Genomic DNA, 18,382 nt, shown 5'->3' on the forward strand with positions numbered 1-18,382 from the left:
AATAAAGCTCTACAGCCTGTGATTGTATAAGAGCAGTGATGTGATGGTAAATATCTGCTCATGGTCCTGTTAGATCTTGTGGAAGTTCTCATCTGTTCTAGCTAAATGTTCTAACAAATGTATTCTACAAGAATGAAGGAATGTTAAATGATTATGAACAGGAGATAATAATGTTTTCCTTGCAGCAGAGATGATCAACAGCATGTAATCATGAAGTACCACAGTCTAGTTTTTGATTATTAATTCAGGTATCTGTATTTTAGAATATTAATGGACGACACATCTCTACACTGAGTAGAACGACCTGTGATCCCTGGACAAAATTTCCTCAATCTTAATGAAAACCTGAGGGATTATTTGGAACAGCAGGTGAAAAACCACACGAACTCCAGCTGAAGGCAGTCAGTGGAAGACGGAGCTGAAATGGACAGGAACAGTTTCATGACATTGGTGGGATTCTCACCTGACAGGATTAGCATCTGAGGAGTTTATGTGAAGAAGCCCCTAGGAGACTCACCACAAGTCACATTTCTCACTCTGTCCTTTAGTTGGTGTTTAATATAGTGTAGATCTTTTGGTTCCAGGATCAGATCTAATCTGTTCTTTATTTTCTCTGATATCTGATCCCCATTTCTTTGCTAGTATCAGCTGATCATACCCGGTATGGGATCAGTGCCATCTCTATTACTTAAGTATACACTAATTGCAATACTTGCATAATTGTGTCAGTTAAATACAGTACATTTTGAAGTGAAAATATAAGTACAATATAATTATATAATATGATATTTGTGCTGTATAAAATTAGTTCATGTATTTATCATGAATTTTTGTCTAACAAACTATGCAAGAGCTTATTTAAATGTTATTTCAGGTGTAATGCTTAAGAGATTGAGAGAGAGCGAAACACACATGCGCACACACACAAAGATCTGGAGAAATGCAAGTGTTTTTGCAAAAATCTATAACAAAAGAATTTTTTAATTAAATGTCAAAACATTTCAATCATTTGGTTTTATATACAGTACAGTGAGATAATGTGAGGGCTTTCTGTGAAAGAACAACTGCAGTGTGTATGTATGTGTGTCTTTATGCCTCGACTGTTCCCTCCTTCACTATGGCCATCGCCAGATTACGTGCCAGAGCCAATCGCAGCAGCTCCAGCTTTGTGGATTCAACATCATCATCCTGAAACACACACACCCCATTTCATATCCTGTATACCACAGAGATTATTCAGATCTGGATTCTGATTGGTCAGAAGGTGTTGATTAGTTTTCTATAACAGCAGCTCTGACAGTAGTGCAGCTGTGAATCCCAGGTTTATATTAATGCTCTGGTTCTGATACGTTATCGTTTCTATAGTAATATGGAAGTAGATTTGTGCCAGATATGCTGAACATAACTTTTTAAGAAACGGACAAAAATATACAATGATAAAGAAGAAAAAACTCAAATTGAAAACAGTGAACAAAGATTTAACATGTTCTTCAAATAAACAGCGTTCTTTAACTGCTTTCTCAGCTTCCTTTTCACTAATCACGGTTTATGAACACGCATCATCCACTGTGAAAATTACTTCAAGTGTCAGAAAAGTATATTTTCATCTCACTGCCCCATCATTTACACTTCAGTTTGTGCTGAACATTACATTAAGAGTGAAATAAACGATTTATCACACAATCAAAACTGAAAAACCTGATAAAAAAAAGCAAATGGTGTGGATTTTAAGTGTGTGTGTGTGTTGTACCTGTGTGAGATGCTCTAGTTTGAACTCGCTGTTGTCAGAGGTCAGCTCTTCCAGACAGAACATGAGTTCATGGGTCTGATCCACTGAAAAGATCACCTACACACACACACCAGGGATTATAATTCCATATACATATCAACATCATAATGGAAATAAAGTGAGAAGACAGGAAAGACTCCATTGTCCAGTGTTTCACGCAGTTACACTGCACCAGAGATCAACTTAGACAGATTAGCATTAGAATTTGCAGTGTGTACAATTATTTTAATAAATAGATAATTTAATTAATAATTAAGATATTATTTTAAGAAATTAGAATAAATCCTCAGACATGGTGTTCCTGAGCTGTTAGGAGTCATCATCATAATTAGAGCTGCTCAAGTTTGATTCCCGTCACACGCAGTCATGGATACATGACACACAATGTGCTTCTTCCCCAAAGTGTTCACACAAAGTCTGAAGCACACAATTGTACAAAATGTCTTTGAATCTATTTATGTGAAAAACTTACAACAGCAAAATTGTTTACCAGAAGGTGTTAATCCTACAAATCCGGCATCTAATCATCAGCAGTTTTTAATAAGCTTAGTGTATGTAAACAGGACTGGACTGTCTATTTTAAACATTTTCTTTTAAAAAAATATATATATAGATCAAACACGTAGAGCATGTGTTAAAGTTTGAATAAGACCCTCATACACATAAAAAAAAAAAAATCTGATCCAGCTATCTGAGATAGTGTGATAGTGATAAAACTGAGTGCAGAGTGTGTGTGTACCTCTTTCTGCTCCAGTAAGGGCAGGGCGTCTATGAGCAGAGTCATCCAGAAGCTGCGTGGAGCTATCTTTGCTGTCATGAGGGAGAGCAGGAGCTTCGCCGCCTCGGTGAACTTCTTTTCTCCGTACAGCCGGTGGAACTCACGATACTTCCCTACACACACACACACACACACACACACACACACACACACACACATCTGTTTTACAATGTTTCTGAGAATCTTCTATTGACTTGTGGACTAATGTATCTAAATATATCCATACTGACGCACAAACACAGCTGTCGCCTTAACCTCAGTAACTAAAACATCATCTGGCTCTTTTAATTTTTCAAATAGAAGTCTTTTTTTTTTTTTTTTTGCAAGCTCCAATATAATACCTGTTAGACCACAGAGACTTTGGTATGACGTGTCCACTCGCTAGTTCGCAGTGAAACCTGGCACATCCATGTTGTGTAGATGTCGATCAATTAATCAGCACCGAAAACCAACTGCTTTTTCTATCCACATCAAAAGAAAAAATCCACACCAGTAGTTTTTCCGGGTTGCGTCCCCCTACGGCAGCAGCTGAGAAAGGTCCGCTGTCATTACAAGAGCGGCCTCTAGAGGCGAAATAAAACCTTGAAATTTTTTTTTTAAATTCATTTTGGACATCTCTATTGTTATTTGTTATTTGCTATGTTACTCTTTGGTTCAGTTTGATGTACATCTTATTTCATTTAATATTTTTTTAATAGTTAATATATTAATATTTATATATTATACCTCTCCGGGAACCGTGACCTTATCGTGGTGGAGAGGTTTGTGTGTCCCTATAAACCTGAGGGCTGTGTTGTCTGGAGCCTTGTGCTCCTGGTAGGGTCTCCCAATGCAAAGGGGTCTCAGAAGAGGGGCCAGACTAAGAATGGTTCAAAGAAACCCTCATGAAGAAAGCAAAGAGAGGAGGAGTTACCCTGCCCGGAGGAAGCCCGGGGCCCCTGTCTGGAGCCATGCCCAGAGGGAGGGCCCGACTGCGAGCGCCGGGTGGCTGTGTTTGCCACGGAGGCCAGCTGGGCAAAGCCCGAAAAAGCATCGGGGCCCCCCCCGGTCCATCTTATGGGCCCACCACTCGTGGGGTGAACCGTGGGGGTCGGGTGCGCTGCTACACGGGTGGCAGTAAAGGTCAGAGGCCTTGACGGACCAGACTTGGGCGGCACAGGCTGGCTCTGCGGACGTGGAACGTCACCTCTCTGTGGGGGAAGGAACTGGAATTTGTGTGGGAGGTGGAGCGCTACCAGTTAGATCTGGTGGGGCTTACCTCTACACACAGTCTTGGTTCTGGAACCATACTCCTGGATACTCACAAGTCCCCGGTTGAGCGCTGTTACGTTGAAGTTTACCCCGGTGGACAAGAGGGTCGCCTCCTTACGCCTACGGGTTTTGGGGGGGAAAACACTGACTGTTGTCTGTGCATATGCACTGAACACCAGTTCAGAGTACTCGGCCTTCTTGGAGACCCTGAACGGAGTCCTGTATGGGGCACCAGTAGGGGACTCCATGAGCTGTGGTCTCAAGGTCTTAGGTGCCTCAAGGGGCGGTAACCCTCGAACATCGTGGTGGACACTGGTGGTCAGGGAAGCTGTCCGACTGAAGAAGGAGGCCTTCCGGGATGCGTTATCCCGGAGGACTCCGGAGGCAGTTGCAAGGTACCGCTGTGTGAAATCGGCCAATAGTCGAACCTCGGACTGAAGAGGAACAACGCGGATTCCATCCTGGTCGTGGAACAACGGACCAGCTCTTTACTCTCACAAGGATCTTGGAGGGGGCCTGGGAGTATGCCCATCTGGTCTACATGTGATTTGTGGATCTGGAGAAGGCGTATGACCGGGTCCCCAGGGGTTTACTGTGGGAGCTGCTGAAAGTATGGGGTGAGGGGTTCCCTTCTTAGGGCTATCCAAGCGCTGTACGCCCAAAGCGAGAGCTGTGATTCTCGACAAAAAGGCGGACTCGTTCCAGGTGCAGGTTGGTCTCCACCAGGGCTGCGCTTTGTCACCAATCCTATTTGTGATATTCAAGGATATCAAGCCGTAGTCATGGTGGGGAGGGGTTGCGGTTTGGTGGCCTGATGATCTCATCGCTGCTTTTTGCAGATGATGTGGTCCTGATGGCATCATCAGTCCATGACCTTCAGCACTCACTTGATCGGTTCGCAGCTGAGTGTGAAGCAGCTGGGATGAGGATTAGCACCTCTAAATCTGAGGCCATGGTTCTCAGAAGGAAACCGATGGAGTGCCTACTCTGGGCAGGGAATGAGTACTTAACCCAAGTGAAGAAATTCAAGTACCTCGGGGTCTTGTTCACGAGTGAGGGGACATTGGAGCGGGAGATTGGCCGGAGAATCGGCGCAGTATCGCAATCGCTTTACCACACCGTTGTGATGAAAAGAGAGCTGAGCCAGAAGGCAAAACTCTCAATCTACCGGGCAATTTTCGTTCCTACCCTCACCAATGGTCATGAAGGCTGGGTAGTGACCGAAAGAACTAGATTGCGGGTACACGTGGGCGAAATGGGTTTTCTCAGGAGGGTGGCTGGCTTCTCCCTTAGAGATAGGGTGAGAAGTTCGGCTATCCGAGAGGAACTCAGAGTAGAGCCACTGCTCCTTTGCGTTGAAAGGAGCCAGTTGAGGTGGTTCGGGCACCTGGTAAGGATGCCCCCTGGGCGCCTCCCTAGGGAGGTGTTCCAGGCATGTCCAGCTGGGAGGAGACCTCGGGGAAGACCAAGGACTAGGTGGAGAGATTATAGCTCCACACTGGCCTGGTAATGCCTCAGGATCACCCAGTCAGAGCTGGTTAATGTGGTTCGGGAAAGGGAAGTTTGGGGTCCCCTGCTGGAGCTGCTGCCCCCGCGACCCAATAACGGATAAGCGGTTGAGGATGGATGGATTATATCTTATTTCATTTTAAAAAGTACAGTATATTTTCATGATACAGTCAGCACTATTTATTATTGTAATAAGTATAAATAAGTTCAGCAATATTTAACATTTTTACTTTTACTTTTATGTCTTCATTATCAATTTAAAAACTATCGGTTGATTAATCGGTTATCGGCAGGTACTGCGGATCTTAGTTATTGGTATCGGTAGCATCCAATATTGGTCGTCCTCCAACACTGTATTTAGCCAATCAGGCGATTGATTCTCCTTTAAATATAATACAGGTATCCTTATTGTTTTTGTTATTTCAGGTAATGATGAAACATAACTAAACCCTTTAAACCATAAATGAAAAAATTAGCAGTGTCATATCAAATTAAAACACATTTAATTATCTGTCATTTCTGAGAAGATGTGTTGATATATTGAAGAGAAGTTCTGTAATGGCTACATCAATAACAATGAACCCTTTTATTAGATTTAAAAAAGTGATTTCCAGGTGCAATGCTAAGGTTTTTAAAACAGATAGAGAACTGAGGAACATGTTTTATACACACACACACACACACACACACACACACACACACACACAGTAAGTACCAAGGAATGTGAGTCTGTCGCTGAGGAGCATGGCAGGTCCAAGATTATCGATCAGATCCAGATCAGAGAATGAGCCACGTGTGCAGTAATCCTGCAGAAACCTGCACAGCACATCATAAATATTAAATACAATTTAAAAAAAAAAGCATTTAATCATTATAATGTTGAGGAGTAATATACTGTCGGGTCCATAAGTTTTTGGACAATGACAATTTTAGTAATTTTGCATCTGTACACCACCACAATGGATTTGAAATGAAGCAATCAAGCAACTTTAATTTAAGGAGTTTAACAAAAATATTGCAGTAACCGCTTAGGAATTCCAACCATTTTTTGCAGAGCTCACTGCTCCGCATCACTAAGAGATGGCTGCAACCAAAGCAGCTCAGCGATGGCGGTAGTCGCAGAGAGGGCCGCCATGGACCGGCTCCTGAGAACAGCCTCACCAACTCCTCACCTGACCCGGCCCCCATCACCTTCTCGGGCCAACAAACCCTGGTTAGCCAGCTACACCCTCCACACCCAGCCACAAGCACCTATCATCACTGTAGAAGTAAGCGGCATGCCCGTCCCAAACCTTCTCGATTGGGGGAGCACGGTTATGCCTGGCCGGTGATCTTACCCTATGCTACCACAGTGTGCGGGAGCCTCTCGGTGTCCTATATGCATGGAGATGTCGCTGAGGTCTGGGTTGGGATTGTAGGGATGAGTGGCTGTTACAGGTGGGGCTTGTGACGGAACTTCTGGTGCCACTACTCCTGGTGAGAGACTGGGTAGGCTTCCCAGCAGTCGCACCCAGTCACACAGAGACAGCAAGACTCAACCGCCAGTGGAGACAACCATGACAGAGTTTCCCCCAGGTCCGGGACACCTACTTCACCTAGGAGAGGACAAAGCTGATGCGGGAGCTGAGAGCGAGTCATACACTGCCACTAATCCCATCTAATCTGTATTCCACCAGGTCATCCACGAGGGCAACTTCGGGCACAAGCAGAATGATGACCACCTGAAAACACTGTTGGAGCCAGGTACTAGGTGCCCCCAGTGCCAGCGCACCTCAGCTAGAAAGCCCATGCCTGCCCTTCAAGAAGGTCGGCATGGACCTTGTAGGTCCACTTCCAAAATCAGCCCAGGGCCACAAATACATCCTTGTCATTGTGGACTACACCAGCCGTTACCCCAAGGCAGACCCACTCTGAAAAGCCACCTCTCAGAACATCACCAGGGAACTCGTGCTCTTTTTCAGCCACGTGGGGATCCCAAAGAACCTTCTGACTGACCAAGGTACGCCTTTTGTCTCTAGACTAATGTCCGATATCAAGACGTGATTCAACCAAATGCTCAAGAGAATGCTGCCATGAGTGGTGAATGAGGAAGGAAAGAACTAGGGCCTGATCCTACCCTACATCCTGTTTGCTGTCCATGGGCTTCACCCTGTTCAAGCTCCTTTTTAGAAGGAGGCCTCGAGGACTGCTGGATATGGCCAAAGAATCTTGGCAGGAACAGCCCTCACCATATGAATACATCCAGGAGATGCAGAAACGGATCGTCTGTGTGGCTCCTGTTGTCATGCAACACATGGAGGCAGCTCAAGCTGGACAGTGTCGGGTCTACAACCACCCAGCCCAACCCCGGGAGTTCTGGCCAGACGACCGAGTGCTCTTCCTGCTACTGTCAGCCACCTGCACGTTCCTGGCCTGTTGGTGGTGCCCAATCACAGTCCTTGGGTGGGTGGGCCCTGTGAACTACTGTCTGCAGCAGCGCCTGTGAACTACTGTCTGCAACAGTGCGATAAGGGCATAGACAATTATGCCATGTTACCCTACTTAAAAAAATGGATAAAACCATCCGATTTGCTGTCCGCCTATGCTAATGTGTCCCCAGAGCATACCTTGTTCCAGAAGGGGAAAGAGCTGACCCCCTCACAGCGGTAAGACCTGAAGGAGCTCGTGGATCAGTTTGCTGATGTGTTCTCACCAACCCCCGGGATGACACACCTGGTCCAGTACAAGATTAAAAACTCCAACGGGAGTCGTGGTATGACATTGGCCCTACCGTGTCCCTGAGGCCGCCAAGGAAGGGTCCCGCCCCATTGTGGTGGTCCCAAAGCCTGACGGGAGCCTCAGGCTTTGTAATGAGTTCCGGAGGCTCAACCAGGTTTAGGACATTGACAACTATCTGCTCCCCAGGTAGATCACCACGTGGAGCACCTAGAGAGGGCCTGCTTCATCTTCACCCTGGACCTCACAAAGGGATATTGACAGGTACCTCTTTGCCAAACACAAAATCGCATTCAGCACCAACAGCGGCCACTGGCAGTACCAGGTCCTCCATTTCAGACTCCATGGGGTACCCACAACATTCCAGCGCCTCATGGACTTCGTCCACATCGGCAGTTCATGGCAGCCTACCTGGACGATGTCGTGATTCACTCTGCCACCTGGTCAGACCACCTGTACCACCTCAAGGAGGTCCTGGGTGAGCTCTGGAAGGCCAAGCCGACATGTGAACCCCGTAAGTGCCATCTAGGGCTGATTACGGGACAGTGCCTGGGGTACCGCATCGGTTGGGGATTGCTAAAACAACAAAATAAGAAGATGGAGGCGGTAAAAGGGTACTCACATCCCACAACGAAGCAACAGCTACATGCCTTCTTAGAGTGGGCGGGGTAGTACAAAAGATTTATGCCTAACTTCTGCTCTTTACCCTCCTCCCTCTCAGACCTAACCCAGAAAGGCCAACTGGACCATGTACACTGGTCAGAAGAAGCAAAGCAGGCATTCCAGGCACTTACCAACTCACCGGTCCTCAGAAACCCCGACTTTGATCAACTCTTCATCATCCACACCGACGCCTCTGAGACCAGGTGCTGTGCTCTCTCAGGTGAAAAATTTGTGGTATTGTACGGAAGCAGGAAGCTGACCCTTGCTGAACGGTGGTACAACACAGTCAAACGAGAAGCTCTGGACAGACAATCGAGGAACTGAGCTACTACCTCATGGGCCAGCACTTCACCTTGGTCACAGACACGAACGCCTGGGTACCTCAATGGTTCCTCTTGCTGAAGGACTTCTCGTTTCAGATACAGCATTGAATGGGGGCTCAAAACGGCAACGCCAACTGCCTTTCATTGAAGTACAGTCTTTGGACACAAACATCGCTATCCGTAAGCTCAGAGTTGGGCCCTAGCACATAAAACAGTAAACGATGTATGTGCAACTGCCACCTGGGTGTTGAAGAGACAGCACTGCTTCAGTACTGATGTTGCAGAAAGCATGAGAGCATATGGCTGCAAGGTGGGATGGCAGAACAAAGCACGGCTGGTGGCCAATGATGACAGCATCAGCTCCTCAATCACAGACAGAAGCTTAGATACTATAAAAGGGCGCAGCAGACACAGAGAGGTGAGTGTGTTATGTTGTTGTGAATAATCTGATCCATTTCTCTCCCTCTCTTCAGAAACTGACGACATCGCCGAGGACACCGGTCCCCATCTGTGCTGCACTGCGAGTCTGGGACCTCCACACTTCCGGGATGCCACCACTCTTTCCTGCTTATCTACGTCACCGTGCCACACCGACAGCAGCTCTCCTCCCCCATTCCTCACTGCAGCACACAGCCCAGAAAGCTAGCCACGCTCACTCTTCCTCCACCAACACCTCCATTCCACCTTACACCACTGCTAAAGTAATAAAAATCCACTTGTGTTGCACTAATCCTGCCTGCCTGCTATAGGCAGAACACACAGCTATAGCTGCTTAATGTATATAGGAAAAGAGCTGCTTGGGGAAGTGACATCAATTTTTTTTTTTTGAAAAGAACATTTTAAAACTTAGCAAATTAATAAAAATTTTGAGGAAATAAAAAACCAACACTCTTTCTCTTTGAAACACACACACTCCCTTACCTCTCGGAGATAAGTGTGGCAAAGGCTGCGTCTTTAGCTCTGATACTCCAGGACAGAGCAGAACCCAGTCTGTTATTACTGAGAGCCCTTTTAGCCATGATCTTACAGATACTACGCACTGCAAAACACACACACTCAGAGTTATGATTCCATAAACATAACAGATAATTATAGATTACAGCAGTCACATAATCTCTCACCCCACCACATTATTTAATTCTGTGTATACCTTGCTCATTCATCTGTCTCTGTTCACAGATCCTCAGCACCTTCAGCGCTTTGCGCTCCGTCTCCAGCGGCACTCTCTCGATCTGCAGCTCCAGATACACACGACCAAACTCGGGGCAGTGATCGAAATAATCCACTGCAAGCTGCCACAAACTAACACGCGCACACACACACACACACACACACACACACACACACACACACACACACACACACACAGTAGAGCCAGGTGTACACATCACACAGGGGTCATAAACATGAGTGTATATTTAATACAATACTACGACACACGTATAAATTTCACAATAATACAATTTCTCAAAAACTTGCATTGAAAAGTTTAATTCTTAAAACATTCAGTACTTTAAATCTGTTTGAATATTAATGAGTCTTTAATATCACACCATCACAGAGTGAAAATGAGAAAAATACAAAAAGTACAAGGCACAAATCATTTTATTAGATACAGTAATGATTCAGATGCATTTTATTTAAATGCATTATTTAACTACAATATTTAAGATTCAGCTCTAACAGAAACTTTTTTAAAACACACACTTTGTACAGATGTGGAATCAGGTGATCTGTGCAGCAGTATGGATGTGTTCGCGGTAAAGCACAGTGTCGAGTGTGTAACCTGAAGACGGACGCCTCACCTGTGATGAGAGAAGAGTCCGGAGGCGTACTCCAGCACCAGGAACTCCCGCAGGTTAGAGCCAAAACTACACACGCACACACAGTTAAACAGTACATGACACCTAAAGCGTTAATAGAAGAAAGAGTTAACAAAAGCTACATTTCTAAGTTAGCGATATCTGCTGTTGAGCACTCTTCCAGATTCCATGATTTTATGTAAAATGCTTTTTATTTTAAGGAGGAGACATGGACAACGAACAGACACTGAAGATTTGTGCCAACTTCTAAAGTACAGAAACATTTTTTAAATGTTTAAATATTGTTTTTATTTGATGTTACAAATATTTGCTCCCCCCACACCCGAAAAAAAGTTTAAATTTCTTTTAAAATTAATTCTATGAAATTGTAATTATCAGAATCAAATAATGACAATAATAACAACAATAAACATTATTTATATAGCACCTTTCCTATATTTATAATGCAGCCTAAAAGTATTTTACTGTCTGATGTAAAAATAAATAAATAAAAAAGATTAGTGACAATATGCAGAAAATATCTGGTTTAAAAAAGTGCCCAAAAAATACAATGAAACTACAATCATTTAAATAAAATAAAAGCAACGTGGCAGTACAAATTAGGATAATAATTCATAGTTAAATGCTAAAGTGAGGGGGGGAAATGCTTTTACGTTTCAGACGGGGAATATGGAAAGGATAGAGCTAGATGATAGGCTAGAAGCATTGACGAAAATCAGTCCTTCACTCATCACACTCCATACATGTATATATATGTGTGTGTGTACACAGCTCGTGTCTTACTGGAGGTTGTGCGACTGCAGGAGTTTGCAGTGATCCAGCAGGTCAGTCAGGTGAGCCACAAACCACCAGTTATTCAGGGCAATGCTGCAGATCAGTACACACACACACACACACACACACACACACACACACAGTTAAGAGTTTGGACTATATAGACTTGTTACTAGGTACTCATGTGAGTACCTAGCCACAGCCCCTGCCTTTGTTACCAAGTTTTTGTTTTGTTTTTTCGGGATATTTTGTTATCCTCGGGTTCTTTCTGTATTTTACTTCATTACTTGTTTTTAGACTTGTTATAATAGGATAGTTTTTTTCTGTATCTCAGTTTGCAATCTTTCTGAAGTAAAGAATTTTCTGTTGTATTCCCCCATCTGTGTCTCTGGGAGTTTCTCTGTGATCGAGTCCAGCCTAGCCTTCTGAGCAGCGTTTAAGTTGTTGGGTCATCACTACCACGATCAGGGTTCGAGTCTCATCCTGGGTCACCAACCAGTACACACATTATAATGATGCAGCTAAAAAACTGTGCAAACATAAATTAATTTTTGCATTTCCCAGAAGGGCGCGGTAATGTGTTGCGGCAGAGGAACAGGGAGTCGTTTACTGTCTAAATGAAAAATGGAGATTGAAGAGATAAACATGTCACAATAAAAAAAGATGCATTTTGACAGAATGTCAATTAAATAAGCCATGGCAACAGTACAAGTAGATACCGAGACCAACTCCTAAACTTTTCTGTAAAATACACGAGAGAGACTATAGAGAAAGATGAGCAAGTGAGAGATGAGAGTGAGCTTAGGGAGAGAGATGAGCGAGATGAAAGAAAAAGGAGAGACGAAAAGAGACGAACAAAAAATATGAGAGAGATTAGAGAAAGAGATGGGAGAGACGAGCAAGAGATGAATGAGATGGGAGAGAGATGAGAGAGAGACAAGAGAGAGATTAGAAAGATGGGTGAGATGAGAAAGAGACGAGAGATGAGAAAGATGGGAGAGATATGCAAGAGAGACGAGATGAGAAAGATGGGATATGAGAGAGAGAAAGCTGAGAGAGACAGGAGAGATATGAGAGACGAGAGAGTAAATAGAGAGAGATATAAGAGACGAGACATGAGAAAGACGAGAGAGAGAGTGAGAGAGGCGAGTGTGTGTAGTTCGGTGTGTATAATCTCTCACCTGCAGTCTTTAATAACTTGGTGAAGGTCGAACTCAAACGCAGCCAGTAAGATGCTGTCCAGAGGCTCTGAGGCGCTGGGAGACTCCAGGAACATGTCCATACTCGACTAAAAAAACAACACACACGGTAAAGTTAAAAGCCTCAATGCTGACATTTAACAGCTTTTTCGAAATAAATACAGATATTTTCGATACCAGCATTGCTACAAACTCAGCAGTACAGTGGTCTTTACACTTCACTGTTTATTTATAGAAACAGGTGCAAATGAAGCGCTACCTAATACAGCATTTTTATTCAGCTAACTTCTAATATTCAAAACATTTTACAACTGAAAACTAAAAAATAAATTGCTGCTGTTTGTTTGCCTAGTTAATGGCCCAGTTTTTATAGTTTGATATCCATTCTAATACACATATACATGATTTAATACTGTTATGTATGTGTGTGTGTGTGTGGATGTGTGTGTACTTGAGCGTAGTAGTGCAGCTCAGCGGGTTTAACAGTGGGATGAGAGAACAGCAGGCGGCTGATCAGTAAATGGTACCAGGTTCCCAGCAGCACTTTCTGCTCCAACAGAGCGTCCTCGTCACCAACCAGGACCTCAACACATGCAATAAAAATACATGAGGACTTTATTAAAATGACACTAAAATACTCAATCCTTCAGTTCCCCAGCTCTCATTATTATAATAATTTTTTTTTTTTTTTTTTTACAATGACAGGGTTTTATGTCTTTAACAGCATTAGGGTACAAGATTAAAGTGTCAGGTCTCTGTAACAGTCAGAGAAAGAGTGTTTTGTCTAAGGGAATGATTGTTCATAGCTGCTACAACATAAGTGAGAACAGCAACTAAATAACTTTAACTATAAATGGATAAAAAGTATGATGTGTCATTGCTGCTGTGGTGTAAGAGGAATAAGACACTCGGTGTCATGCTGTTTTGGGATCATCAACAACGTCTGGGTGGTGTCAGTAACTCTGCTTCATTACAGCACAGTGTTGATTATTTTCCTCCAACAGCACCACACACAGTGTTTTATTCCTTTTATATATAAATTCTGCATTTGAAACATATGAAACGTCACATGACCAGATTCAGCAGGCAGTGAAACATACTGAAACTAACTTATTATTATTATTATTGCTATTAGAGAAAGACAAGGCCTCACCTTGCAGATGGTTTCCAGGTGACGGTTGCTAGCGAAGGAGTTGTCTTGGAGACAGCGGTCACACTCCTCATGCCAGTGCCTCCACTTTACATCAAACTCTGTGAGGGTCTGAGTGCCACCGGGCTACACACACAGACACACAGACACACACACACACACACACAGAGAAAGTAAAGGTAAAATCCTCAATTCTGACACTTCACTGTTTGGTGTACACTTTGTGCATTCATGAAAACCCGGTGTATAAAGCACTGAAGTTACTGAATGTTCATGTTTAGAGCCCTTGAGTGAACACACCCTGATTGCCAAGACTGGATTGTGGTTCGTTTGGAGGAAAGCGTCTGCCAAATATATGAACGTAAACATAAACTATACGGATCAATAGAAACGCAGTCCTCACGTTAAACACGGGCATTTTGTGCAGCAGGTTGTCCATGAGCTGATACGCGGCTCTGGACGCCGGCTGTAGAGACGCCTGTTTCTGCAGAACCTGTCGAGCCTCGTCCATTCGGCCCTGCAGGACAAAACACATCACCTACACCGGGGGAGAAGGGGGAGGGAGAGAGAGAGGGTTAATACTGTGTATCAGCAGGTCTACTGTATACTGTAGGTTTGTGTTGAACAGGCTGAGGGAGGACGAGAAGCCACAGTACCACGTCCCAGTACGCATGATGACGTGTGGGGCTTTCGCTCTGCAGGACCTCTCGCGCTTTTTCATCCACGTCAGCTTTGTGTAAGCGCACCCAGTCCAGCAGGTGCAGCAGCAGAGAGCCGGCTAAACACAACACAATACAACGCAACACCACGTAACTCATTTACACTTTAAAACTTCTCCAGTAGCTTTCAAACCTACCAGAAAGTACATTTTTACATGCTGAACTTCTAGAGCAATAAAATAATTATAAATGTAAATGATGACAAAGTCATGGAAAGTTGGCAGGGGGACGAACACGTTTCCCAGAACAGTCATGACATGGTTTGTATATATATTTTTCTAACTGATTCGCTCACTCTTTGTTACAAACAAACAAACAAAAAATTACTGTGATGTAACCAACATAAGGCAAAAAGCAGCATGAGGGGCTGCCAGGTACTATTTTATTTAAGCATAATAAAGTTAAAACATGTAGTCATTTATTGATAAAAATATCATTAGGCAAACTTCATGATGTGCACATATCACACGTCAGTTAGACGCAACAGCTGCTGTAAAACCTCAGTGAGGCGAGCTCTTATTAAAAGTGTGCATAAAGTGTGTATAAATGTATAGTGTGTACAGTATAAGGTGTGTGTGGAGGAGTGCCGATTTGTGAATGGAGGGCGGAGCAGGAGAAGGCGTGTGGTGAGGAGGGCACACTTGTGAGGAATGTTTACTAATGAATATTCTCTGTTGCAGTGAGGTCGAGGCGAGGATAAAAGAGGGAAAGGCACGTGCCTCATGAGAGAGAGAGAGAGACCAGGACACCAAGAGTGAGGCGGAGTGTGTGTGTGTATGTATGTGTATATATATATATATATATACACACACACACATATATATATATATATATATATATATACACATACATACATACACACACACACACACACACACACAGATATATTTGTGAGGAATTTCAAAAGAACACTAAGCCGGAAAGAACGCAATAAAGCACCAGAATGTTAAACCTGCCTCTGTCATCCTTCTCCTTGCTGGACTTTAAAATCTGTCACAGTGTGTATATAAACGTATAAAGTGTGTTATATGAATAAATCGAGGCGACTCTACCTGGTGATGCGTCGATGAAAAGCACCTCACACAGATTCCAGATGAGTTCTATGGCTAAGAGAATGGACACCTGCGTGCACACACACACACACACACACACACACACACACACTCTTTATACACCAAAACAATTAAAATATCTAATCAGTTTATCAGTCTGCTTTCATTTTTATATTATATTTATAGAAGGTTTTATTTAAATATAAAACTACATATACATTTTTATAGAAAGTACAGGAGAAAAATAACTCGTTTTACAGTTAGTCTTTCATTTTATTTAGCTTTTTTTTTTAGCATTCCTGGCGCACTTTATATTCGAGTACTTCTTAGAATTATATATTAAAACATACATTCTTTTTGTATTTTCTTTAATATTTCATATTAATAACTTTTATATGTCCAGCATTTTATTTCACGTTTGCTGTTTTGAATGTTGTTTTTTTTTCACTTTTAGACTCATTAATATTTTATTGTTTATTAATAATATTTTATTCAGTATTAGATACATTTGCACTAATGGGTTCTAATGCATTTGGCATTTTTAATTTAGTTTATTATTTTTCTTTGTATTTTACTGGTTCACATGATTGTATTTAGTCGCACACTATTTTTATTTTCCTTCTATTTATTTCTACTTTTATATTTTAACAAAATATAACAATGATAATACATAATAATGAGGATAAAATATGATAATGCTAAAATGATAAAATAATGATAAAACAAGTATTATTAGTAGTATTTTAGTGTTTAATATTGGTATTTTATTGGTTACTGTGTAAGGGTGTGAATCAGTACCTGGTTGCTGTACTGTGTGTCTGTAGTCGATACTGAGAGAGAGAGAGAGAGAGAGAGAGAGAGAGAGAGAGAGAGAGAGAGCGCGACACAACTGTTACCAAAAAACAAGAAAAATCAAAGTCATAGGTAAAGTTTTGTTTGCTTTAATTGAACCACAATCCACCCAAACACACACACACTCACCTGCGACCTGCTGCAGCTCCTCCATACAGGCTCGTATTACAGACCTGTAGTTCTTACTGATGCTCACAAACCTGCAGAGACACAGGAAGAGCGAGACAGTGAGAGTGAGTGAGACAGAGTCAGAGTGATCGAGTGAGAGAGTGTATGAGACAGAATGAGAGAGTGAGTGAGACAGTGAGAATGAGTGAGACCGACAGAGAGTGTATGAGAGAGTGAGAGAGAGCAAGAGTGAGTGTCTGTATGAATCTGTTCTTCTTACTGCAGTTTCTTGTTCTTGCTTGGAACGTCATCTTTAATGTTCTGCAGCCCGACGAAGATGTGATGAGACTCGTTGAAGAGCTTGCGCAGGATGGGAGAGTAGATGTCCTCATCTCTGCGTACCACGTGGATGAAGGGAGAACCAGAGCCTCCAGAGCCAGAATCTGTGTGTGTGTGTGTGTGTGTGAGAAGGAGAAAGGGACAGTTATGGATCAATGACACACAAACATACCACGTGTCTCACACACACTCTTCTCCAGTGTTTGTTACCTTGTAATTTAAAGTTGGTCTCGTACATCAGCAGGTCTCCGGGACCCCACTCAAAGCCCAGGTGCTTCTGTTTAAGGCCTGCGCCTGGGATCAGCTGTGTGAGCATGAATATGAACGCACGCACGCGCACACACACACATTGCAGTAAATTACTGTTAGTGTGTGTAAATTTACTGAAAAAGTCTGTAACATGCTGTCTTTAATCACAACACGTGTATATATTGAGAAGAGAGTTATATTTCATTTAATTCAGTTTTAATCCTAGATCACTTTTAAAATAGAATAGATAATGCTATATACACGATATAAGTATGTGTACCCCTGACCATCACAGTGCGAATTTCCCTTTATAAATTACTTAATTACTTTATAATAATTAATCTGCTCTATGTAAAGCAATAACACTACATCAATTTTACTGTAAAAAAATAAATCAATAAAGTACTATTATTACTACTATTATTATTAATGTACAGTAAGACTAACACTGTCAGTATCTGATCCAGACCATGGACCGGATTTTATTTTTAGCTCTGTTTACCGTGGTTGTCGGCTCCACATCTAATTCCTCCATTTACAAAAAAAAAAAGAAAAGAAAATAAAGTCCCAATAAACACGAATAATTTATAAATGACTTGTTTTGAACGGCATTAGCAAGCTAACTTCACACCACAAGCTTCAAGATTTTAGCGCCTTGGTCAGACTGCTCGCTGGTAGGACCCCGGAAGTGACGCACATAAGACGGGCTGTCAGAACCCGCCTGAGTAAAAAAAAATAAAATAATAAAAATTAAATAAAACAAGATTATATATCTTGTATATATAATATATAATATATATCTCTAGATGCCAAAAACATCGTAAAGAAATGAGAGACGGAGTTTAGTTTCAGGATCAATTCTCGTTGTCGATTTCAGTATAAAAATCATAAAGCGCCTGGTTATTAAGCTGTATTATGATTGTTTCCTTACAGATGTTTGGGTTTATTCTGTTTTTCCCCACACAAATATAATTTCAAGCTGAAAATTCAATGAGTCTAAACTTCATTCATGATATCGATGTTAATTAAAAGCTGCACGGTTATTTATAGAGGAGATCCGTGCTAATGACTGAGATGTGTATTGTGATC

General features: G+C 42.5%; 2 protein-coding genes across 25 annotated transcripts in view; one reads left to right on the forward strand and one right to left on the reverse strand.

The window, feature by feature from the left end:
- Positions 1 to 1,515, forward strand: part of LOC128616309 (uncharacterized) — a 250,341-nt gene extending 248,826 nt beyond the window's left edge. For all 24 annotated transcript variants that reach the window (XM_053638889.1, XM_053638893.1, XM_053638880.1 and 21 more), the window contains one exon: positions 264 to 1,515. In XM_053638889.1, the coding sequence (XP_053494864.1) occupies positions 264 to 294 (31 nt within the window). In that variant the 3' untranslated portion in view covers positions 295 to 1,515. The remainder of the gene's footprint in view (positions 1 to 263) is intronic.
- Positions 1,067 to 18,008, reverse strand: nup85 (nucleoporin 85). Its single transcript, XM_053638908.1, has 19 exons — positions 17,796 to 18,008; positions 17,255 to 17,348; positions 16,986 to 17,148; positions 16,727 to 16,797; positions 16,544 to 16,575; positions 15,746 to 15,815; positions 14,631 to 14,752; positions 14,378 to 14,512; positions 13,978 to 14,100; positions 13,276 to 13,407; positions 12,807 to 12,913; positions 11,635 to 11,718; positions 10,834 to 10,899; positions 10,179 to 10,330; positions 9,950 to 10,067; positions 6,043 to 6,143; positions 2,529 to 2,680; positions 1,751 to 1,846; positions 1,067 to 1,188 (listed from the first exon to the last, which is right to left on the reverse strand). The coding sequence occupies exons 1-19, from the start codon at positions 17,826 to 17,828 to the stop codon at positions 1,090 to 1,092; spliced, it is 1,950 nt and encodes a 649-aa protein (XP_053494883.1). The 5' UTR covers positions 17,829 to 18,008; the 3' UTR covers positions 1,067 to 1,089.
- Positions 18,009 to 18,382: the final 374 nt, after the last annotated feature.

Source organism: Ictalurus furcatus, chromosome 12 (assembly GCF_023375685.1).
Source record: "Ictalurus furcatus strain D&B chromosome 12, Billie_1.0, whole genome shotgun sequence".
Taxonomy (NCBI): domain Eukaryota; kingdom Metazoa; phylum Chordata; class Actinopteri; order Siluriformes; family Ictaluridae; genus Ictalurus; species Ictalurus furcatus.